The sequence below is a fragment of the Chaetodon trifascialis genome, chromosome 14, assembly GCF_039877785.1.
Source record: "Chaetodon trifascialis isolate fChaTrf1 chromosome 14, fChaTrf1.hap1, whole genome shotgun sequence".
Taxonomy (NCBI): domain Eukaryota; kingdom Metazoa; phylum Chordata; class Actinopteri; order Chaetodontiformes; family Chaetodontidae; genus Chaetodon; species Chaetodon trifascialis.
The window spans coordinates 1455629-1481814 of record NC_092069.1 but is presented as its reverse complement, the minus strand read 5'-3'; the positions used below and the strand labels follow the sequence as shown (position 1 = coordinate 1481814).

The 26186-nt window shown below is 42.5% G+C and overlaps 1 protein-coding gene across 1 annotated transcript in view; it reads left to right on the top strand.

The window, feature by feature from the left end:
- Positions 1-22236, top strand: part of eipr1 (EARP complex and GARP complex interacting protein 1) — a 155429-nt gene extending 133193 nt beyond the window's left edge. The window contains exons 7-9 of the mRNA XM_070979313.1: positions 255-422; positions 14021-14188; positions 19887-22236. Coding sequence (XP_070835414.1) covers positions 255-422; positions 14021-14188; positions 19887-20061 — 511 coding nt within the window. The 3' untranslated portion in view covers positions 20062-22236. The remainder of the gene's footprint in view (positions 1-254; positions 423-14020; positions 14189-19886) is intronic.
- Positions 22237-26186: the final 3950 nt, after the last annotated feature.

Below are 26186 nucleotides of genomic sequence, written 5' to 3'. Positions count from 1 at the left end.
CCAGCACTGCTGTTGGTTTCTTTATTGAGCCTGGCCTTCACTGACAGACACAGAGGAATCTTTGATTTAGACTGGGAATGTTCTAGTGTCTTTTATCATTTCTGTCCCGAACTAACTCTCAGATCCTTCCATCCTAATTCTTTTCTATCTGCTTCTCCTCTCACCTCTCTTCCTGTCCATGCCTTCTGTCTACTCCTTTCTAATCACCCCTCTCTTATCATCCATCTATCTCTCTCCCTCTCTTTCCTCTCCAGTCAGATCTACTGTATAGAAAACGCCCATGGCCAGCTAGTGCGTGACCTGGACTTCAACCCTAACCGGCAATACTACCTGGCCAGCTGTGGAGACGACTGCAAGGTCAAGTTCTGGGACGTTCGCAACATCCAGGAGCCTGTCAAGACCCTGGAGGAGCACTCACACTGGTGGGTGGATTGGTTGTGGGTCCAGAGAGGTTCAGACAAGGGTGGTTACTGGAGTGGGTTCTTCAGCTAGGGGACCTTTCCATGTTAGCAAGTATCCATCCTGCTCAAGTATCGCTGAGTTCCACACTAAATTTCAGAACCTCTCGTCATCCTCCCATATTTTGGTGGGAAACAGACAATTTGTGTACATGGATTAATAATATATATATATTTCAGTCAAGGCCACTTTTGTCAAGGAATGTTTATTTGGATGCAGAAATTCCATTTGGTGTTATGTCTGGTCTGAGACCTCCCTGCCCTTCAGTGTGCTTACGTGAAAAACCTTACTGAGCACCTCTCTGATCTGCCATGTGCCTACATGGAACAGCTAGAGCAGGGAGAGCAGCAGAAAAGACCTCATAGAGAACTGTACAGACATATCATAAATGGTGGAGTTGGGGTCAAGATGAGTTTGAAAAGGTTGGTAGAGGAAGGAAAGAGGTTAAGTAGGCTAGGGCAGCTTAAATAGGGCGCTCTGTTTGAGATATGCCAATAGAGTGCGAAAAAGAGAGGGGGAGGTCTGAGACACCACCTATCTCCCACATACAATGCTGTCCTTTCATCTCTTCCAAAAAGATTAAAAAAATTTAGCCTCTGAAAAACAAAGCCATACACACATGGCTCAAGGAGCCTCCCAATGACAAGAATGGGACGCTAATGAGGCAGACGACTGTCATTGACACCCAAGGGTTGCACCCTACCCCGTCTTAATGGGGGATCGTTTGCCTCACAATAGAGTGATACCATCCTTGGTTTGGGGGGTTGGCCTCACTCAGAGGATAAAGACTTGAACCTAACACCATTTCATTAGACTAGAGCTGTCCTATCTAGTCTGATGCACATGAACTGATGAAGCCTGCTCGGATGAGAGGTGAGTCGTCTTCCAAGACAAACTGACAAAGTCCGGTTGTGAACGATTGAATACCCTGAAGCTTACAATGACCTGGATGAATGAGAATATTCACAGGCGTGTGTGTGTGCATGTGTATATATGTATAAATGTGTGTATATATATATATATAACAAGTTTTATATACACACACACGCACACACACATATATAACACACACACACACTCCTGATCAAAATTTTAAGACCAGTTGAAAAATTGCAAGAATTTACATCTTGCACTGTTGGATCTTAAGAAGGTTCTAAGTAGAGCTTCAAAATGCAAAAAGAAGAAATGGGAGTGAGACCCAAAAAAAGTAACCAAGTTATTGCAAAAAAGTGTTAAACTAAAATAGGCTGTTCATCAGCTGATCAAAAGTTTAAGACCATATCTAAAAAAAACCCCCAAAACCCCGCTAAAATAGTAATAAAATTAAAAAAAAAAAAAAAAAAAGGACTCAGCTGCGCCATTGTTGTTAATCACCTCAAAAATTCGTTTTGGCATACTTGATGCTAGTGTTTCCAGGAGGCTAGTGGGAATGTTGCTCCAAGTGGTGAAGATGTCTTCACGGAGGGCATCCACTGTCTGAAACTGGTGTCCATTTTTGTAAACTTCCCTTGCCATCCAACCCCAAATGTTCTCAGTTGGATTTAGATCAGGGGAACACGCAGGATGGTCCAAAAGAGTAATGTTATTTCTCTGGAAGAAGTCCTTTGTCAGGCGGGCATTGTGAACTGTAGCGTTGTCCTGTTGAAAAAGCCAGTCATTACCACATACAGTCCCTGACAAAAGTCTTGTCGCTTGGGTACAGGTTGACCCTAAGTGCCCCTCAAATATGTTTCTAATCATTTTTTTTTTTTACAAGAAATGGTTAGTTTCAATCCCAACAGCTTTTGAAATAATGTTTTAGTGCCAAATCAAACTGCTGAAAAGTATTCTAATGTTTACAGCTTGGTAAAGCCCACTGAGTCAGTTTTTGCAAAGACAAAAGTCTTGTCGCCTTGTCATATGATGCACCCACTCCTAGATTACAACCTCACCTGTGATCAATCAGTGATCAATCAATTAGTGGGTGTGTATAAAAAGAACCCCAGCACACCAGACCTTCACATCAACTGCAACTTGAACTCTGACAACATGCCTAAGATTCATCCTGAGACCAAAGCATTGATTATCAAGAGGCTGAAGACCAGATCCACTGCTGAGGTAGCTGACACCTTCAATGTGTCTCAGCGTCAAGTACAAAGAATAAGGAAAAGATTTGAAGAGACTGAAGATGTTTTTGACAAGCCCAGGTCCGGCAGACCCCGCAAGACAACTGCTCGAGAGGACCGTTTGTTGGCTCGAAAATCCAAGGCCAGCCCCTTTTCCACTGCAGCAGCTCCACCAGGCGTGGTCACCTAAAGTCCCCGTGTCAACCACAACAGTTTGTAGAATTCTGTCTCGAAATGGCCTCCTTGGTCGAATCAGTGCCCAGAAACCAGCTCTAAACAAAAGGCCTTGGCATTTGCCAAGGCCCACAGCGTGCTAAAAGGATGGATGCTGGAAAAGTGGCAAAAGGTGGATTTCTCAGATGAAACTTCAATTGAATTACATCACAGCCGCCGCAAATATTGCAGGAGACCTACTGGAGCCCGCATGGATCCGAGATTCACCCAGAAAACAGTTAAGTTTGGTGGCGGAAAAATCATGGTCTGGGGTTACATCCGGTATGGAGGTTTGTGAGAGATTTGCAGGGTGGAAGGCAACATCAGTAGCCTCAAATATCAAGAAGTATTAGCTACCTCCTACATTCCCAACCATAAAAGGGGTCAAATTTTGCAGCAGGATGGTGCTCCATCGCACACTTCCATCTCTACATCAAAGTTCCTCAAGGTGAAGAAGATCAAGGTGCTACAGGACTGGCCAGCCCAGTCACCAGACATGAACATTATTGAGCATGTCTGGGGTAGAATGAAAGAGGAAGCATGGAAGACAAAACCGAAGAATCTTAATGAACTCTGGGAGGCGTGTAAGACTGCTTTTTTTTTGCTATTCCTGATGACTTCATCAATAAATTGTATGAATCATTGCCGAACCGCATGGATGCAGTCCTTCAAGCTCACGGAAGTCATACAAGATATTAAATATGGATCTCACAGCACCACTATTAATTCACTGATAATCTGCAACGTATTTTTGTATTTGAAGTACATTATTTGTTCATTTTTCACATTACTCTCTGTAGGCGACAAAACTTTTGTCTTGCCAAAATCTGACCTTTCTGTGTTCATTAAATGATCAATCTTTCTTCAGTGAAGCAAATTTATTTTAATATATTAAACATAATTTGGGAGGGTTTTAGCTTTCATATGAGCCATTTCTAAAACCAATGGATTAATTAAAAGTCAGGTTTTAAGCTGTTGTTTCTACAAAATGGAGACAAAAGTGACAAGACTTTTGTCAGGGACTGTAGACAATGGCCTGCAGTCATGAGGGATGCCCCCTGCAACATCTCCACATAGCCAGCTGCTGTTAGACGCCTCTGCACAACCTGAAGCTCCATTGTTCCATTGAAGGAAAAAGCCCCCCAGATCATAATGACGCCCCATCCACTGTGCCATGTAGAAAACATCTCAGGCGGGATCTCCTTGTCATGCCAGTAACGTTGGAAGCCATCAGGACCGTCAAGGTGAAATTTTTTCTCATCAGAGAATAAAACTTTCTTCCACCTTTCAATGTCCCATGTTTGGTGCTCTCGTGCAAACTCCAAACAGGCAATTTTGTGCCAATGAAGGAGAGGAAGCCTTTAAAGATGTTTTTTGTTCTCAAAACCCTTCTCTCGCAGATGCCGTCTGATGGTTATGGGACTGCAGTTGGCCCCAGTGACAAGCTTAATTTGGGCCGAGGATTGTCCCATGTCTTGACGGACAGCCAATTGAATCCTCCGGCTCAGGGCCAGTGAAATTTTTTTGGGTCTACCACTTGACTTTTTTGTTCTATAACTCTCAGGATCTTTTAAGAAGTTTAAAATGACTGTCTTACTGCATCCAACCTTAGCAGCAATGACACGCGGCGAGAGGCCTTGCTTATGCAGCTCAACAATCTGACCACATTCAAAGAGAAAGCCTTTTTGCCTTTGCCATCAGGAGGTCATGACAGTGTGGATACCTGACAGAAAATGACACCGAATCCACATTTTTGCGAAGATTTGGGCTTTTAAATGCTGTGGTCTTAAACTTTTGATCAACTTATGAACAGCCTATTTCAGTTTAATACTTGTTTGCAATAAATTGCTTACTCAATTTTTTTTTTGTCTCACTCCCATTTCTTCTTTTTGCATTTTGAAGCTCTACCTAGAACCTTCTTAAGATCCAACAGTGCAAATTGTAAATTCTTGCAATTTTTCAACTGGTCTTAAAATTTTGATCAGGAGTGTATATGGGCGGCCATTCTAAAGTAAATGTAATGCCTTGTCAGAGTCATAGTTCATAGTCAGAGATGACAGCCAGTTTGAAGAAATTTCCATTCACCTCCAATATATAAGGGTGGAGGAAGAAATCTCAGAGTTGGGTATCTTTGGCTGCTTATTTATTTAAAGAGACACCCTTTTTATAGAAGAAGAAGAATCAGAGGGACATTCCCCTTTATTAGTCACACAACACATATACGAGCGCATGCCATGCAGGTGGTGAAATTTCTCCCCCGCATTTGACCCATCCTGGTCGTCCTTCCTCCATGGCAGACCAGGAGCGGTGGGCTGCCATCCGACCGCCGCCCAGGGACCCAGTTTCCTTTTTCACCTGACCATTGGTCAGGTGGTGATCTTCTTGCATGTTTTTAGTGTTTTTTTTTTAAGGAGGAAACCCCAGATGAACACGGGGAGAACATGCAAACTCCACACAGAAAGGCCCCTTTCCTCAAGCAGCAGGCAACGAAGGCATAGTGGAGGACACGCCCCCAGCGCCCACAGCGGGAATCGAACCCGGGACCTTCTAGCTGTGAGGCGACAGTCTTTCCACCGTGCCACCGTTAAAGTGCCCAAGAGTGTACAGTGCCCACTGAACTTGTGTTGGGACCATAACATTTTATTAGAAATTTTATTACATGATTGGAATTGACAAAAAACATTACCAAAATAGGTGAAAAAGTAATTTATCATTTCATTCAATTTTACGGCTTGAGTATGAATGTGAGCAAGTATTTCCTGTATCTAATACAACTATACTTTACATGTGAAAAGTCTTTTTACATGGCATTAGAGTGTAATTTAGGCAGATTCAGGATAACTCACTAACAATGATGATAAACATGATGATAACTCCTTCGCTCCACTGTTTTTATTAATGGTTTTATCTCCTAGCAAATGAAATGCCCTAACTACTGCTGGTGCAATAAAAGGCACAAATACACTAATTAGCAATTCAATAGGCAGCTACTCATTTTGTTAGTAAGGATTGAATCACTGTCGGTCGAACGCTGCCCAATTCTGCTCTAGGTTTTCTTCTGTGAATCTTGAGACCATAGTGTACTGCACAAGTGTGTGTGTGTGTGTGGGAGAGACTCTCCTGTGTGAGCTGAATAGATGATCAGTGTGTTTGTGAGACAAACTAGGTTATTGCTGCAGTACATCGACCCTCACCTGATAAAGGAACATACACACACACATGCACACACACAGACACATAGACAAACATATGCACACACACTGGAGAGGACGTTATCTCCAAAAGAAAGATCAACTTAGCAAACATATCCACAACTGTAGATAATTTCAGATGGGATCTCCTCAGATACAAGATAAGTGGGTGTGTGTGTGCATGCGTGCGAACACCCATTAATTATTTTTACTTACTTACATTTTTTTTTTACTTACATTTTCTATGCCCCTTATCCCTTTCGGGGGGCCGGAGCCTATCTCGGCTGTCAACGGGCAGGAGGCAGGGTACACCCTGGACCGGTCGCCACCTGATCGCAGGGCACAACCATTCACACTCACACTCACACCTAGGGGCAATTTAGAGTCACCAGTCAACCTAATGAGCATGTTTTTGGTCTGTGGGAGGAAGCCGCAGTACCCGGGGAGAACCCACGCATGCACGGGAAGAACATGCAAACTTCACACAGAAAGGCCCGACCCGGGAATCGAACCGGCGTCCTTCTTACTTTGAGGCACGCGCACTACCTGCTGCGCCACCGTGCAGCCATGAGAATCAAAGAGCAAATATTGATTGTGCGTGGGTTTTCGGTATACTTCAATGTTGAGACTCCTGTCCTCTTCAATGTGCCCTGCACAATCCACAAGGGCCAGGCTGTCTCCTTTGACATCCTCCCGAGTGAACTTGATGTTGCTGTCCACTGCATTGATGTGATCCACGAAAGCTTCCACTTCCTGTGTTCTAATTATGACCCAGGTGTCATCCATGTCCCTAAAGAGTCCCTGTGAAGGAGATCAGGGCTCTTCTTCCAGATAGAAATTGGCCACTATAGGAGAGACTGATGGTCCCATGGCACAGTCATACCTCTGTCTATAGAAGCCCTGGTTGTATTAGAAATTGGTGGTTGTCAGGCAGAGGTCTTGCAGGGCACATATGTGACTGGGGGTGAGGTTGGTTCTGTCAGAGAAAGTGCTGTCCTGTAGCAGTCATTTCCTTGTAGTCTTCATTGCTGCCATGGTGAGGATGCATGTGAAGAGCAAGCTGACATCATAAGATACCATAGCTTCATCCGAGTCCAGTTTTAAGTTTGCGACTTTGTTGGCAAAATCCTGGGAGTTTCACTTCTTATCCAAAAGACTTCTTCGGCTTTAACTGATCATGATCTTAATGATCTAGGCAAGGCAAGGCAAATTTATTTGTATAGCACAATTCATACACTAGGCAATTCAAAGTGCTTTACAGAAGCATTAAAGCAGAAATACATCAAAATCATACATTTCAAAGAAAGAAATAAAGAGATTAGAAGAGAATAGAAAAATAAAAATAAAATACAATGAAAGGAAAATTAAAAATAGAAGCCAGTAAAAGGAAATTATTTAGCATTTAGAATGATTAAAACCATTGAGAAAATACATTCACTTCAAGTAAAAGCTGTAGCAAATAATAATGTTTTCAACCCTGAATTAAATGAGCTGACACTTGGTGCAGACCTCAGGTGTGCAGGGAGAATGTTCCACAGGTGAGGAGCATAAGCTGAAAGCTGCTTCACTTTGTTTGGTTCTCATTCGGGGAACACACAATAGACCTGTCCCTGATGACCTGAGAGGTCTGGATACTTCATATGGAGTTAAAAAATCTAGAATATATTTTGGTCCTAGACCATTTAATGCTTTGTAGACCAACAGTAAGATTTTAAAGTCTATTCTTTGACTCAAAGGAAGCCAATGTAGTGATCTGAGGACTGGTCTGATATGGTCCATTTTTCTGGTGTTTGTAAGGACTCCTGCAGCAGCATTTTGAATCAGCTGTTTTTGTTTAGGCCAGTAAAGACTCATTGCAATAGTCCAACCTACTGACTGAATGCATGAACAAGTTTTTCCATGTCTTCTTTGGACAGACATCCCTTGATTCTGGTCATATTTTTCAGGTGGTAGTAGGCTGATTTGGTAATCAGCTTTAAATGGTTGTTAAATTTCAGATCAGAATCAATAATTACACTAAGATTTCTGGCTTTATCTGTTGTTGTCAGTGACATGGAGTTAAGTTGAGCACTGATCTTTAACCTTTCATTTTTGGGGCCAAAAACAATCACTTCTGTTCTTATCTGCATTAAGCTGAAGAAAATTCTGGCACATCCACTCATTGATTTGATGAATACAGTCACTCAGTGAAAGTAAGGGACTGTAGTCATGTGATGACACAGAAATATAAAGTTGTGTATCATCTGCATAAGTCTGATAAGAAATGTTATGATGCTCCATAATCTGAGCTAGGGGCAACATGTAGATATTGAAAAGAAGTGGTCCGAGAATGGACCCTTTTGGCACCCCACACGTCATCTTTTTTCGTTCAGACACATGCTCACCAATTGACACAACGTCGTCTCTATCCTGTAAATAGGATTTGAACCAGTGTAGTACAGTGCCAGTAAGTCCCACCCACTTTTCCAGTCTGTCAAGAAGTATGTCATGATCAACCGTGTCAAAGGCAGCACTGAGATCTAATAATACTAAGACTGAGATTTTGGAAGCATCATTATTCAGATGTATGTCATTTAAAACTTTGATAAGTACAGTCTCAGTGCTGTGGTGTGGATGAAATCCAGACTGAAATGCATTAAAAAAGATTGTTCTGCATCATGAAAGCATGTGTTTATTGAAAAACAACCCTTTCAATAATTTTTCCTAGAAAGGGAAGATTTGATATTGGCCTGTAGTTACTTATTACTGAAGCATCCAGTCTTTTTTAGGAGAGGTTTTATTACTGCAGCACATCCATGTTTGAGATTATCAACATGAATGTGAAGTCACCCAATAACACAACACAGTCAAAATCAATACAAACAACAGACAGTAGATTGGCAAACTCATCAGAAAACTTTGCATTGTAATTTGGGGGCTTGTAGATGGTTATGATGACTGATCGACAGGGAGACTTTGATTGAATGGCAACATATTCAAAAGATTCAAACTGACTGTAAGAGACTCTCTTGCATTGAATGCTATCATTAAACAAAATGGTGACTCCGCCTCCTCTCTTATGCATTCTTACTTCACTTATGAAACTGAAATTCGGAGGGGCTGACTCATTGAGAACTGCTGCGCTGTTATCTTGTCCTAACCAAGCTTCAGTTAAAAACATAAAAATAAGCTTGTGCTTGATGATAAAGTCATTGATTAAGAATGATTTGCCTGCAAAAGACCTAAAATTTAAAAGAGCTAACTTAAATGTGCTAAAAAGTCCAACATCCCCATATTTTAGAACATACTGTGGCTGACATGGAATACATGTTAAATTCAATGATGTGATGTTTCACATGGAGAGATGGACCGATCCTCTCCTCCTACCTATTGAGACATGAATCAATGAAGCTTCCGGCACAATGGGCCCTGGCTTTTCCTTGGAAAAGTCAGGCATAACATTTGCCTTAAAAGCTGGGCACAGAACACATCAGTTACCAACACAAATAGGTGGCTGCGCTGGGCTCTTACTAGGGGGCTGGAGTAGGTTCAGATCAAGCCGTGGAGGGCGTGGAGGTGGTGCCCGTCGGCGCTGTGGTGGGACAGGGTGGTTGTAGGGGGCGGGGTGGAATTTGGGGGGACAGGATCCCAGATGGGCGAGGAGTAAGCCTGATACCAGCGCTGGCAATATCATTTGCCCCTGTGTGCAGTACAAGGTATTTCAAAGTCGGAATTTCTGCAACAATACGGAGGATTTTGTCAGTCATGTTGGAGACTGTATTATCAGGAAAGCACAACACTTTTGTGTTTCTGCTGTACATTCTTCCCACATCTTTAATAGCAGAATCACCAACAATCAGAGTCTCAGGACTAGTCAGTAGCTTTCCTTGTAGCTTTCTAGCTTCTGACTTCCTCTCAGGCCTTACCCTTCTCTGTGAGTCCGAGAAGTTATCCAGGTTTTCAGTTGGAGATCCAGGGTCCTGCAGTAGTGGAGCAAACCGATTTTGTAACTGCACACTAGCTGGTTTGGGAGCTTTGTTGCTCATCTTCCCTTTAGCTTTTATCCACACCTGTGTCTTACTCTGTACAGGTGTTGAGTAGGATGATAACGCAGGCCAGCCTGTCGCATCACAGATCTCTGGGCGCTGGGTTCTACCTGTTGGACGTCTCCCCATATCAGCTGATTTACTCTTGGGCTTTGCCCCGAGAGCATTCCAGGGAGGACTAATTCTGGCAGATTTATTAGCCGGTACACAGCCCTTTAGTTTCGAGGGAGCTGTATCAGAGCTAATTAGCTGGATGTTAGCATTCTCCAGTCCGCTGTTTTGAGTCAGTGGCAAAGTACTGTCATTTCCACAAAGTCTGTTCACTTCTGCGTTTATTTCCCGACGCTGGACTTTAGTTTCCAACACTGCAACCTGCTGCAGAAGTTTGTAGAGGTCATCTGTGGAGAAAGGAGGCATCTTGAGGTGCTAATTAGCTTTCGCTGCCAGCAGGCTTTTTCTGTCAGTAGGCCAGTGCAGAATGTATCCGTGAAACATTAGAGGTCACAAGGGTCATCCACAACTTTTAAATGTTTGTCCATAAAATATGTCTTTAGATGTCCAATTCAGCCAAAAATTGAAACTTTCAAGTTTAAGGAAAATTAAAATTAATACAGAAAACAAGATGGGAAATCATGAGCCCAGACAGAAACCAGCTACCAGAGGAGGAGAGTCATAGCTCCACCCAGCATCATGCAAGTTGTTAGAGTCACATGAGTCGGTGTGTGGCTATCAGCCACCTACAATGCAGTCCTCTCCCCAGGCAGCTTAACAGCCATTCCCACCAGGACTCACATGACCCTAATGAGTCACATAATAGGTGGGCGCGTCAACGACACACCCATTCTCACCCATCAACACCTATTGTACCAGCCACACCTTGACTCATATGACTCTAACGACTCATATGATGCTGGGTGGACCTATGATCCTCCAAGAGTACAAATGCCGGAGACTCCCCACCAGTCGTTTAGAACTGAAGAAACCTTTTGAATAAGAAGCAAAATGTCTTCTAGAACCACAAACAACTCCAGTTGCTTTGGAAGTACTTAGAAGTACCGTGACCGGGATGAATGACAATCTTCACAGAAGTTTTAGGTTAAGTTTGGGTAAAAGTGATGTTATGGTGAGGTTAAGGGTTAGGGTTAGGCAAGTAGTGGTTATGGGTAGGGGAAGTCTCCAGGAATGTGACTATGTAATATCCCCTAAAATTATGGAAACATGACTGTGTGCACACGTGCCTGCATCTAACCAGTGTTTTTGCAATGGTTCTTTTTTTTCTTTTTGTCTGTGTGGCTATACAAATGAGTGTGTATTCAAGCATTTCTGTAATCCGTACAGTAGGGCTGGGCTGATAGAACGATAGCGATATGTCTTGCGATAGACACGTCATCAATATCAATATAAAATGCGTTCGATAAAGCATTCGATAATTTTTTTTTTCTTCGTCGGAAGAAACCTGAAGTTTCGAAGCGAGGTTGGTTGCATGAACAAAGGCACTCGCTCTCAGGTAACTGAGCAACGTAGGGAGTAATCGCTGATCAGTGAGAGAGACACGCTAACACGCCAATCATGTAACATTATCAAGTTCGGTTGCGCCGTGTCGTTGTCACGTGTTTGTTGCTCCGCGAGGAGTGAGATGAGAAATAGAAAGTGAGCGCTGCAGCGAGCGAAGAAATTGTCAATAAAACAGGGAAAGCAGCTCGCCAGTATGGAGTTTCTTGGATTTTATAAGTCAGACCGTAGTCAGACCAATGTGGTCTGTAACTTATGGAAGACTGTCGTCCCCACCAAGACCGGTAATACCACAAACTTATTTAACCACCTTAGCCGCGCTCATTCTTTGGAGCGCAGCCGTATTCGCCAACGTCCGCCAACTGCAGCACTACACAAGCAGCTGACCACTATGAAGAGGTATCTGCTTCAGTGCCTGATGACAAGTCATCTAAAAGGCACGAAGACGTAACGGAGGCAGCGGCATATCATATAGCTAAAGACATGTTTCACTGAGCACTGAGGAGAAGCCAGGTTACAAACATCTCTTACACTTGCTTTTTTTTTTTTTAAACACACTTGCAATAAAAATATAATTGAATAGTTCATGTATGTTTAGAGTAAGAAGAGTAACTAAAGTTGTTCATATGTCTAGGCTGTTTTTATAATTCAGTCAAGTCTACCTCAGTTTCTGCTATGTTTACAAAACACTGCACATATTTGAAAACATTTTATTCACCAGAAGGTGAATCAGCTTGTGAACTTTCTGCACTAAACCTGCAGAAAAAAAGTTCTCAGGTTTCTCTCTGTTTACATTCTTACACTTTTTTTTACATTTATTATTTGATTGTTTTCCATGGTTGTGTTGACATTTCCTTTCCTTTCTGCCTTTATAGCTGAGGGGATTATATCAGAGGAAGGTTACATTTAAAATAAAAATGTTTAAATTGAATGTATTTTTCTCCTGGTCCTTATTTTAAATAGGTCATAAAAAATATCAATAATTATCGATATCGACTGATATAAAACTTACTCGCAATAGAGTTTTCAGCCCTACCATACAGTATGCATGTGTGTTTGTCCTGTGTGTCCTTTTGTGTGATGCATATACTGTATGCGTGGCTGGTTCCCCGACTGTGTGTTTGTTGTGCATACTCATTTTTCAAAGTGCAGCCAGGATATGGCCTCAGGGTTGCTGGGGGTATTAGGGACTATTTTTTTTAAGAAGGGAAACAGATCAGGGGAGCATAGGGAACAGTGTGGCTGAGGCTGATTTCCTGTCAACACCCTTGGTTATCCCTCAATCCCTCCCTGTAAGGGAACTGGGACCGCACTCTAAGCTGTACCCCAGTCTCATGGAGAGAGAAAGACATAGACAAACACACACAGAGAGAGAGAGAGAGAGAGAGAGAGAGGGAGAGAGGGGATGAAAAAGAGCAAGAGAGTGTCGACAATCAGAGAGAGACAAAAATGGTGATAAGAAGGGACCAAAGGTAAAAAGTTAATTAGCAAAGAAGTGAAACTGAGCAACTAATACCGTAAATCTAAGATTGTGGAGTTTATGATAATGATCAACTCGTATGAACTAAGCCCAAGCATAAACTGCAATGTACCAAATTCCCATTATCGGCACCTGAATAAACATTCAGTTTGGAGCATTTAGCTGTGAATCACTCTGAGAATGTTGCATTTTCTGCATGGCTGTGTGAGCATGTGTGTATGAGAGACAGACAGATTCTCTGTACGATATTGTACTGTGCATTGTTATTATGTACTTTATGTTTTTCTGTGTTGGCTGTTCAGAGGGCAGACGACACACCTAGTGCTGATCCACTGATTTGTCTTCCCATTTAAGAGGTGTGGCGGAGATGTCTTGCTGACATATTGTTCGAGCTTCATACTAAACTTTCCAGCCATTACCATGCCTCTCTATCATAGTATCTAGTCACCTGTGGGCGTATTCTCATTTCTATCAGCTTTGTTTTCCATAGTGTGTTTTCCCCATTTTGTTTCCTTGCTGTAGTTGAGTGTTTTTGTTCCTACCCGCTTGCCACAGTGTAGTTGATGCTTTTAAGGGCTGTTTTTGCGTTTTGGAAATTGTGTTTTGTTGTTTCGCATTTGCACCGTTGTTAGTATTTTTTGTTCTTGTTAATAAACCGTTGTGTGTTGTAACGGCTCCCTTCGCTTCTGTGCTTTGTGTCTGCCCCTTGGGTCCTTCTAAAAATTATATTGATTACAAATCATAACACACGACTGTGTCTGTGTGTTTGCATGCATGTGTGTGTCTGTTCTGTGTCTGCTCATACAGCAGATTTGTATGAGTGCTCTTACAAATTCACTATCACTGCATTCAGTGCTTGGTTAATGTTGATTTATTCACCCACATGGAGCTTTGGTGGAAAAGAGTAAGATACAGACATGGCTGCAGACTCTTTAATATATCCATGCATGAATGTAAACTGTACAGAACTTTTCCACATTGCTGCACTGTTAAATGCTGAATGCATTTATTACTGTAATGTGTTTTTTGTCTCAGGGTGTGGAGTGTCTGTTACAACCACAGCCATGACCAGCTGGTGTTGACAGCCAGTAGTGACAGCCGCCTCATCCTCTCCAACATGGTGTCCATCTCCTCAGAGCCATTTGGACACTTAGTAGATGATGAGGAGCTCAGTGAGGGGGAGGACATCCACCAAGAAGACAAGTAAGTTGGAGTAATCTCACTTAAAGGTAATTACTTTTTTAGCCTGGTTTAAGGCAGTGGCTTTAAACAAAAACAATGGTTTATTACACCTTGGATGTTAGTTTTGCTATGAAAATAAAACTGCTTTAATAAAATGGAAATCTAACTATTTGAACACATGAATAATAAGACAGTAATAATACTAATACTAGCACTTGAAAGTAGTACAGAGTAAAAAGTAAAAGCAGAGAGGTGATTTGGTTTGTAAGGTTTTAACTGTCCACAGACTTCGGGTTTTAACTGTCCACAGACTTCAGTGTTATCACGAATGAGTATCTGTGTTTTTGGTGTTTTGGTTAAGGAGAGTTGTCCATATTCACAAATACTGACTCACCAGTCGATCGCAGGGCACAAACACACAACCATTCACACTCACACCTAGGGGAAATTTAGAGTCACCAATCAACCTAATGAGCATGTTTTTGGTCTGTGGGAGGAAGCCGCAGTACCCGGGGAGAACCCACGCATGCACGGGAAGAACATGCAAACTTCACACAGAAAGGCCCGACCCGGGAATCGAACCGGCGACCTTCTTACTGTGAGGCACGCGCACTACCTGCTGCGCTTTCTGTGCAAAGTTTGCATGTTCTTCCCGTGCATGTGTGGGTTCTCTCTGGGTACTCCAGCTTCCTCCCACAGACCAAAAACATGCTCATTAGGTGAATTGGTAACTCTAAAATTGGTGTGAGTGTGAGTGTGAATGGTTGTTTGTCTTGTGTGTTGCCCTGCGATCGACTGGCGACCGGTCCAGGGTGTACCCCGCCTCCCGCCCGTCGACAGCTGGGATAGGCTCCAGCCCCCCCGCAACCCCGAAAGGGATAGGTGGTATAGAAAATGGATGGATGGATGGTTTGGTTTGTTTGTCGGTTTAATAAATCACCATCATCACCAAAATGATGTTTAACATTTGGAAAGAATAAATGAAACGATATCTCATGGGTAAAATAGTAAAAGTACCAGAGTGCATCATATACATTGTCAAATTACAAGAAAGAAAACAGAACTAAAACATCTTATTCATTCAAATCTTCAGGCCATCATAGAGTAGGGCAGACCACTTTTAAGATGGCAGCATGCGTGGATGCAGCGGCTCCTCTCTGTCCCGACCATGTGGTATTTACATGTTTGTCTTCGTCGTTTGCCCGAGTGATTTTATGATTTCGTCGCGTTTGTCCGTCCAACAATCTGCAAGTTAAACCCAGCATGCACAGAACACAGAGCCACCATTGAAGGAGGTAAGACCCACGGTGGCGGGGTCTGTGTTTACATTAGGGATGCTTGGTGTCAAGACGCTGTGGTGATTTGTAGACACTGAGTTTTTTTCTGCCATCCTGCTAGTTGCAGTCTACATCCCTCCCTGCTGCAACAGCGCCATCAGTGACCAACAGACAGCCCATCCAGAGGGACTTCTCATCGTGGCTGGAGAATTCAACCATGCAAATCTCAAGACGCTGTTTCCTCAGTTGTACCAACACACTGACTTTCCAACATGGGGATACAACACACTGGACCTGGTTTACACAACACTGAGAGGAGCATACAAGGCCTACCCCTCCCCCATCTCAGTGCTTCAGACCACATCACTATGATACTATTGCCAGCATACAGGCCGAAGATTGAAGTCACGATACCGGTCCAGAAGCAGGTACGGGTGTGGCCAGAGGGTGCCTCCTCAGCACTTCAGGACTGCTTTCACTCCACAGACTGGGACATGTTTAAGAAGGCAGCCACCTACAACCGCCAGATCAACATCCAGGAGTATTCAGACACTGTTACTGCCTACATCAGCAAATGTATCGATGATGTCATGGACACCAAGACCATCACAGTATGGGCCAACCAGAAACCATGGCTGACAGGGGAAGTCCATAGGCTATTAAGAGCCTGGAACACGCTGCTTTCAGAGCAGGTGATGAGGCTGGTCTGAGTTCAGCATGAGCCAACTTGTCCCGTGGCATCAGACTAGCAAAGAGGCAGTACAGCAGCAGGATAACTCTCCACTTCACTGACAGCAGAGACACAAGGAGCCTGTGGTAGGGGATACAGACCATCATAGACTGTAAACCCTGACCACAGACCTGTGATAGAGACATCGCTCTGCTGAACAGTTTAAATAACTTCTTTGGACAGTTTGAAGCTGACAACAGCACCACTGCACAGAAGACACCACCCCCTCCAGATGACCAGGTGCTGTCCCTGTCTCCAATTGATTGTCTCCAAACAATTTCAATGCAATCATCCCCCAGCAGCTGATACAGAAACTGGAATGTCTAGGACCAAACACCTCGCTCTGCAACTGGTTGTTGGACTTCCCGATGTTAAGACCACAGGCAGTCCGGGTCGGCAGCAACACATCCAGCACCATCATGCTGAACACAGGAGCCCCCCAAGGATGCATGCTCAGCCCCTTCCTCTTCACCCTGCTGACCCATGACTGCACACCAACACACAACACCAACCTCTTCATCAAATTTGCGGATGACACTACCATGGTGGGGCTCATCAATAACAACAGTGAGTCAAACTACAGGGACAAGGTGAGCCAACTAGCCGCATGGTGCAGAGGCATGACGTAGAGACAACAATCTCTCTCAATGTGGAGAAGATGAAGGAGATTGTTGTCGTTGTTGACTTCCAGAGGGCCTCCACCCTGCACCCCCACTGACCATCAATGGTGTTGCTGTGGAGAGAGTGAGCATCACCAAGTTCCTGGTTATGCACCTCACTGAGGACCTCTCCCGGAGCAGCAACACCTCTTCACTGGCCAGGAAGGCTCATCAGCGCTTCTACTTCCTCCACAGACTGAAAAGAGCCAGAGCACCAGTCCCCATCATGCACACCTTCTACCATGGAACCACCAAGAGCATCCTGACCAGCTGCATCACTGTTTGGTACGGCGGCTGCACTGTATTCTGCAGTGCATAGTAAGAACAGCTGAGAGGGTCATTGGTGCCCCCTCCCCTCCCTCCTGGACATTTACAGCACACGCCTGGCCCGCAGAGCACTCAGCGTTGTGAGTGACTACACCCATCCCACCCACTGCCTCTTCATCCTCCTGCCCTCCGGGAGGGGAATGAAGGGCCAGAACCAGCAGACTGAGAGACAGCTTGATTCACCAGGCCATCAGGATGCTGAGCTCCCTCCCAGCTCTCCTCCCATGAGGGATTTCCACCAGGGATTTTTGCACCAGGGATTTGAGGGAAACGGTATTTCAATTCTGTTAATGTCCTGTACACATAGCAGCATTGACAATAAAGTTGACTTGACTTGAGATCTCGTGAAAAACATTGACAGACTTACTAAATTACAAAAATACTAAAAAGTCAAAATAAATCAAGTAAAGCTCTTTTACTCACAGAGAATTGTGTGATTTGTTCCACATAGATACTTATTTATTCTGTGCTTTTCCATTTTGATTAAATAGTTCCACAGTCTCATCATTTCAGATTTTCATTGGACCTGGTACCCAGGCCATGACTCCCCGAATTGCGAGAGTTGGAGCAAATCTGTGAATCCCCAGAAAACATTGTATTGCTCTATTCTTCATGTTGTCGACAGTTTTAAATTCTTTCAAACACAGCAGACACATTACGCATTGTAGCGTTGGGTATTTGTAGAATGTCCAAGGTCATTACTTATGTTCAGTGTGTTAATCACTGATCCCAGATCTCTCCCTGCAGTCAACAAGAGATCCAATTCCAACCTTGTAAGTCATAAATTAATCAAGAAAGAAAAGTATTTATATGAACTAACATAGCAACTGAGCCAAAATTCATTCTTTGTGTACATCTTTCCATACCTTTCTTTCTAAAATGCCCTATTTGTATTTTGCTTTGAATTATTACAAATGTCCACCTATAACACCACAAACTGACCACATCTAAGATATTCTGGTCAGACTCAGCCAGTAAAATTATATCATTTGCATAAGATAAAATAAAAAATCAAGGCAGCAGTGGCTCAGTAGATAGATCAGTCGTCCACTAATCATAAGGTCAGCAGTTCGATTCCTGGCCTCTGCAGTCTACGCTGAACCTGTACACTGCATGTTTAAATGTAACAAATGTAACAATCTTTCCATAACACATAGTGCAGCACTTGTCTACATGTTTACCATGTACATTGACCAATTTGATATCATACAAGCATTCACCTTGGGTAGCTTCCCTAATGCTAAAGAGCTGAGTGATTCACAAATTATGCAGTAAGAATTGGGGAAGGTATATCACTTGTTTTACTTAAAAGGTGTGTCAAATCAGCCAGTAAACAAATCATTGATCTCAAAACAGGCAACTGGACAAGGTAAGTATACAAGGTTTGGAATGCTTTGTAGAATCTGCTATTCACACATTCAATATGTCTAAAGGCAAACAAAGAAAGTGGATTTGCCTTTGGTTATTCTAGTTCTAATAATTGATGATACTAAATGTTTCTGATTGATAGAGGCTTATTACTTTCTAAATCCATTCTGCTCATCAACGTGATACTGTCCCATTTCTAAATACTGTGTGAGCCTGTTCAGTACGTCAGAATACAGTTTGTTGGCTGTATTAAAGAGGCTGATGCCCCTATAATTGAAGGGCATTTGGGGGTCATTATTTTGTGACTTTGGAACAGACTTGATAGTAGACTTATACCATAGTGAAGGGGTTATACCATTTTTAAGCATGTCTTGAAAAGATAAAGGAGGACCTCTGAGAGAAGTGGATATTTTAAAGTTTCTTCTCATAGATGTTCCAGGTCTGCGGAACTCTACTTGATGTATGAATGCCATTCTTGATGATGGCAAGCTCTGCACTAACACATGGCTCCAAAAATCTCCCCCAGTTACTTAACAGGGTTTGAGACGAAGGTCACATAATAAGTATTTGTGGCAAAGACTTCTAGTGAAGTGGTTGACAAGTATCTGACAGCTAATGATGCAAGTTTTTTTTTTTTTTTCAAAAAATTCACATAACTGTGTCCCTGTACAAAATTCCGAATTTGCTGTTAAACACAGAGGCAATAAACTGATACAAACAGATTGGAAAAATTGTTTGCTCCCAGTGGAAATTTGCCTCTGAAGTTCTTACACAATTTCACATAATTCCTGAAAAGGAGAAGGTGCGCTGTTCACAAATGGAGTCATCTCACTCACACTATTAAATGATTTAATTCGCACTACATGCAGCTTTTAAAATAACTGTCACACTCACAATGAACTCTGAAGGTGTCAGCATGCTTCAATCAAAGAGTTTATCAAATGGCTGAACAGTGTCTGAAATACCATGGTGTAACTTGGGGGGAGCAACAATGATGCCCAATTTACACAGTGATTGGCTAGATGTGCTGAGATTTTAAAAAAGGAGGTAGGATATGACCTTTTTTTTTTAACACCCCCCCCCCCCCCCATTTACTCCAATCACTTTTTTGTGTCACCAACACTGTAAATGCCTTTGAGGAAAGATTCTGTGAATTCTGTTAGTCATTACCCCTGTTGGAATGATTACTGTGTCTTGCTCCTCTCTGTTTTTTGTCCATGCTACATGAAGTCTGCAAGATGTAATTCTTCCAGTTTCCATAGCTCATTTGTGTGTGTGTGTGTGTGTGTGTGTGTGTGTGTGTGTGTGTGTGTGTGTGTGCGTGTGTGCGTGTGTGTGCGTGTGTGTGTGAGATTTAGGGGTAAGGAGCCCCTAAAGGACAGCGTGGTGTCCACCTATGAGGAACATGAAGACAGTGTATATGCAGCAGAGTGGTCATCGGCTGACCCCTGGCTTTTCGCCTCACTCAGCTATGATGGACGCCTTGTCATCAACAGGGTCCCCCGTGCCCTCAAATACCGCATCCTGCTGTGAGAGGGTGGGGAGGGAGGTGATTTGAATGTATGTGTGTTTGTGTACAGTAGGAGTGCAAGAGAAGAGATAATAAGACATCTGCACCCATTCTTTAATGTAAAAAGCTGCTCATAGACATTCCATTATAACTTAGACTGTGCAAGGCACTGCAAACTACATGTGAAGGCACAAATGTTAAAGAATATGTGTCTGATGTACTGTAGTTCATGTGATTCAATGATCATTGTAAACAATAAAACTGTGCTGTTATGACTTATGGATGAACATTTTGACATGGTGTGCTTCTTAAATGTTGGCAACGACCTCATAAGATAGGAACACATACGCAAGAAACAGATTCTTCAGTCTACTGTGTCATGTCATATGTCTATTCATATTTGTTGTCATTTATGTAAGGTTTTAAGCATTATCTGTATGAAAATAATGACTGGTGTTTACTGGTGCTCAACTACCTGTACAATCATGCCCTCTTTTTACTTATAAAATGCTGAAGACACAGTATTTGAGCAAAATTGGAAAGACAGAAGAATGAAAGAAACCTTTAAAAAACCTGTTAACACCAGTGGCATGACCCCTGTTTTCCAAGTACTCAAGGATTCTTGATGGTGATCTCTTTTTGTCAGAACTTTTGTCTTTTTGTGTTTAGGGTTGCAACTAACTGTTTTCAACATCCTCAAATCTGATGATTATATTTTAGCAACGTATTAATCATTAAACCCACATTTGTTTTGGACCACTTGAGCCAGCAGGACAAGCTGTGAAGTTGATATGACGAAGGTGTGAGCAAACATCTGCTTATTTGCAACATCAACAGATGCAGGGCAACATAAACCTTAATTTGGAGTTGTCTTTTTAGCCATTGGTTCAGAAATACAGTGGCATGAATGAAGAAGAAGAAGAATCCTTTATTGATCACAACACACAATATGCATAGTCACAGAGGGGCCATGCTTAAGTGAAATTCTTTCTGTGCATTTAACCCATCCTGGTAAGTCCTTCCTCTGTGGCAGACCAGGAGCGGTGGGCTGTCAGCCGACAGCACCGCCCAGGGACCCAGTTCCTTTTGTCACCATTGGACTGGTGATGATCTTCTTGCATGTTTTTAGTGGGGGTATTTAATGGAGGATAGGCCCCTCCATGAACCCTTCACGGTCAGTACTTTGGTAAATTTTACAGCTTGTAACAGCTTTTTGTTGCTAAGATTCTTTTAATTCTTGTTTGGGGGATCTTCACCCATTCTTCCATTTGAGCCATCATGCATACACTGCTCTTTTGAGGTCACAGATTTTCAGTGATGTTTAGGTTGGGGGACTATGAGTGCCATGGCAAAACCTTAAGCTTTTGCCTCTTGAGGTTGTCCATTGTGGATTCTGAGGTGTGTTTAGGATCATTATCCTGTTTTTGAAGCCAGGGTGTAAACTACCAGGGAGCCAGGGTGAGCTTGGCTCCCCTTAATCAGACATGAGCTCCCCTGACAACATGTTTTGTGAAATTTTGGTGGGTCTCTAAAATATTGGTAATATGCTCTTTTTGCCATGCATTTCTATCTTTCAGTATCATCATTGATCATGCATTTAATTAGGCTAGAATTGATGTATGATTCATGCATGAGGTTGATTCACTCTAATAAAGATACCAGCGTGCTATGATGGCCAGCCACCCGCAAAAGAGAAACTGCCCATACCGCCGCTGCCAACAACAGCATACACGGCTAAGACAACAAATAACGATAAAGCTAATATGATGATTGTTACAATAACACTCTGTAGCACGTATGGTATGTTAGCGACTGTGATGTAGTGGCTTGGCAGAGTTAGCTTGTTTCCGACGCTAAGGCTAACGTTACTGGTTGTCACGGCAGCCGCGTAGACGTCCCAGGGAGGAGGGGCTTGGAGGCAGGGCATGAGTGCAGCAGAGAGGGAGGGGGAGTGACGTGGAACTTGTGTTGGTTCAAATTTTTAGGTTAAGTCTGCTCTCATCTTGATCTTACCTACTGTAGCTTCAAGATTGGTGCTTCCTAGCGAGAGCGTTGACCATCTGAACTACGCACATCTCATGCTGCCCCCTGTGCAGGGGCCGCTCGTATTGGACAGGCTGTTCTTGCAATCACCATCAAAGTGTAGCGGTGCAATATCAAATTTCAGTCATATTAACAGGTAAACTGAAAGATCAGAATCATCAGATCAGATGCTCTTAGTACCACTCAGGCTGGTTTGTTGATACTTGACCCTCACATTGATGTATTTGCACAGAGAATTGATTGTGCTTGTCTGTGGTATGTTGTTGATGAGGACTCGATGCCTAGTATACAGCCTGATGTTGTCTGCTTTGATGTTCATACAATTGTGTGTTTATAGGCTGTTTTGCTCAAACTTTGAGGAGAGTATTTATAAAGCTTTGATTTGCACGCCTTTATGCCTTTTGGAGATTTGTTCGTCTTCTACTCACATTACTATTTACAAGAACATAAATTTTGACCTGGGGTACCCAGATTTTTCATGTCATTATTAGGGTTGTCAGTTTAACGCGTTAATTAGATTAATTAATTACGCTGCAAATTAACGCGCTATAAAAATTAACGCAATTAATCATGAGTGGCAAGTCAATGCGCAAGCATTTTAAATTTGGCCCTTTGAGTGACCCGTAGGCTGCAGTGACAGGTAAGCAGGGTGACAACAGACATGGATGCAACACCGGAGAGCGAGGCAAGCCTACTTGGACCTTTGAACGGCAAGTTTATTTATAAAAAGAACAAAGACGGGACTATTAACAAGAATGCAGTGATTTGTACCTTGTGTAAAAAAGAATTTTCCTATCACCGTAGCAGCTCCAGCCTGAATTATCATTTAAACGCTTAACATGTAGTTGCTGCTAGTGCCGCTAGTGCTACCATGAGCTCACTCCGCCAACCCACACTTGCTGAGTTAGGAAAATGAATGAGCAGAGCCACGACAGAAAAACTGACAAACTCAATCGCAAAGTGGGTTGCTGCTGATTGCAGGCCGATTTCAATCGTGGAAGACGAGGGCCTAAAAGAGGCGTTTCAGATAGCGTCATCTGAATTTCATTTATGAAGCACACTTCACCAATAAAATGTGGATATCAAATCTTCTCTTCTTGGTGTATTTAATTGATTAGTCATGCACTACAATTTTGTAATGTCCTAGAATTCAAATTCTTTATTTGGGGACCTTTAGCAGATATGAGATTAAAATGCGATTAATTAGATTAATTAATTACAAATCCTGTAATAAATTAGATTTTAATCGCCTGACAGCACTAGTCATTATATCTGGCTCTTTGGCTCTTTAGTTGCTACTTTACCTGCAATTACTACTCTTTAGCTGATGTTCCTCTTTGTTCACCAGCTAGTTGCTAACACTGTCTGCTGTTTGGTGCTTGCCAGGTTCTATGCAGGGACAGAACACATTGCAGCACTTGGTTTTATTTGTTTTTGTATCATTTGTGATTTAATTAGCCTTTCTGAAGACCAGATTTACAGTCTGCTGGTAGCTGTGCCCTTCAATCTCAATCCATGTGCTCACTCCTCCCTTGCTTTCTCACTTCATACAGCGCAGGCTGAGACTTAACAACAGTGAAAGTCTGACTGTCTATTATGGCGTACACCACTGACAGGCCTTTTAATTGCACCTTGACTGTGCATCACACAATTACACACTGTCACACGCATCCACAGGCTAGTGCTACGCTTAGACTGCTTCTTTACTTATCCCAATTTGGGAAATTATTTTGTTGCAGTAGCAATTGATCATACAGAATGTATACAAAAATTGCTTAAAACAACAGTCACAAAAAAACAACAAAAAACAAAAAATAAGGGATGGGCACAGGCACTTCAGTAGCTATGCCAGTCAGGGCATGCAGGGCTGTGTATGAATATGGACTTACAAAACCCAAAACCAGTGAAGTTGGCACGTTGTGTAAATCGTAAATAAAAACATACAATGATTTGCAAATCCTTTTCAACCTATATTCAATTGAATACACTGCAAAGACAAGTTACTTAATGTTTGAACAGGTAAACTTTGTAATTTTTTGCAAATATTAGCTCATTTAGAATTTGATGCCTGCAACATGTTTCAAAAAAGCTGCCACAAGTGGCAAAAAAGACTGAGAAAGTTGAGGAATGCTCATCAAACACTTATTTGGAACATCCCACAGGTGAACGGGCTAATTGGGAACAGGTGGGTGCCATGATTGGGTATAAAAGCAGCTTCCCTGAAATGCTCAGTCATTCACAAACAAGGATGGGGCGAGGGTCACCACTTAGTGAACAAATGCGTGAGCTGATTGTCAAACAGTTTAAGAACAACATTCCTCAACGAGCTATTGCAAGAAATTTAGGGATTTAATCATCTACGGTCCATAATATCGTCAAAAGGTTCAGAGAATCTGGAGAAATCACTGCACGTAAGCGACAAGGCCGAAAACCAACATTGAATGCCCGTGACCTTCGATCCCTCAGGCGGTACTGCATCAAAAACCGACATCAGTGTGTAAAGGACATCACCACATGGGCTCAGGAACACTACAGAAAACCACTGTCAGTAACTGCAGTTCGTCGCTACATCTGCAAGTGCAAGTTAAAACTCTACAATGCAAAGCGAAAGCCATTTATCAACAGCACCCAGAAACCCCGCCGGCTTCGCTGGGCCCGAGCTCATCTAAGATGGACTGATGCAAAGTGGAAAAGTGTTCTGTGGTCTGACGAGTCCACATTTCAAATTGTTTTTGGAAACTGTGGACATCGTGTCCTCCGGACCAAAGAGGAAACCATCCGGACTGTTATAGGCGCAAAGTTCAAAAGCCAGCATCTGTGATGGTATGGGGGTGTATTAGTGCCCAAGACATGGGCAACTTACACATATGTGAAGGCACTATCAATGCTGAAAGGTACATACAGGTTTTGGAGCAACATATGTTGCCATCCAAGCAATGTCTTTTTCATGGACGCCCCTGCTTATTTCAGCAAGACAATGCCAAGCCACATTCTGCACGTGTTACAACAGCATGGCTCCATAGTAAAAGAGTGCGGGTACTAGACTGGCCTGCCTGTAGTCCAGACCTGTCTCCCATTGAAAATGTGTGGCACATTATGAAGCGTAAAATACGACAACGGAGACCCCGGACTGTTGAACAACTTAAGCTGTACATCAAGCAAGAATGGGAAAGAGTTCTACCTGAAAAGCTTCAAAAATTGGTCTCCTCAGTTCCCAAACGTTTACTGAGTGTCGTTAAAAGGAAAGGCGATGTAACACAGTGGTAAAAAGGCCCCTGTGCCAACTTTTTTGCAATGTGTTGCTGCCTTTAAATTCTAAGTTAATGATTATTTGCAAAAACAAAATAAAGTTTCTCAGTTTGAACATTAAACATCTTGTCTTTGCAGTGTATTCAATTGAATATAAGTTGAAAAGGATTTGCAAATCATTGTATTCTGTTTTTATCTACGATTTACACAAAGTGCCAACTTCACTGGTTTGGGGTTTTGTACTATCTGATCAGAGAAGTTGATCACAGATACACATTAAGTCACACACATATAAAAAACTTGTTACCCTACAGTAAATAATTGAGAGGAGGGATCAGGGTGGACATACAGAGGAATGTTGAGCACTGAAAAAGTAATTGCCCAATCTTGTCCATCTGGAAACTTCTGATGCTTGTCACAGACATGCCGCGAAACACACTCATGCAGCACTCATTGTCAGGTCTCTTCTGCCATCTGGGCAACATTGTATGAAGGGATATGAGAGTGACTAGCATGTATGTCACGGTTTTATATGTGATATAAGTATGTGTCAGTGTATGCATCTGTTTTTGTTGTAATGAAAGACCTTAATTAAAGACAAATGATTGATTAGCAAAAGCAGAGATATATAATTCATCATCTTAAACAGAATGTTAGATTAGATAAGATTGAACTTTATTGATCCCTTTGGGAGGACCCCTCAGGGAAATTGGAGTTCCAGCAGATCAAAGCAATACAGATAAAAAGGTTATAAAATACAATAGAAATACAGAAAAAAGGGAAAAATATGTGCTATATATACAATATATACAACGATGAAGTGAACTGTAGTAGACCAGTAAGTGTCCCAGTGCTC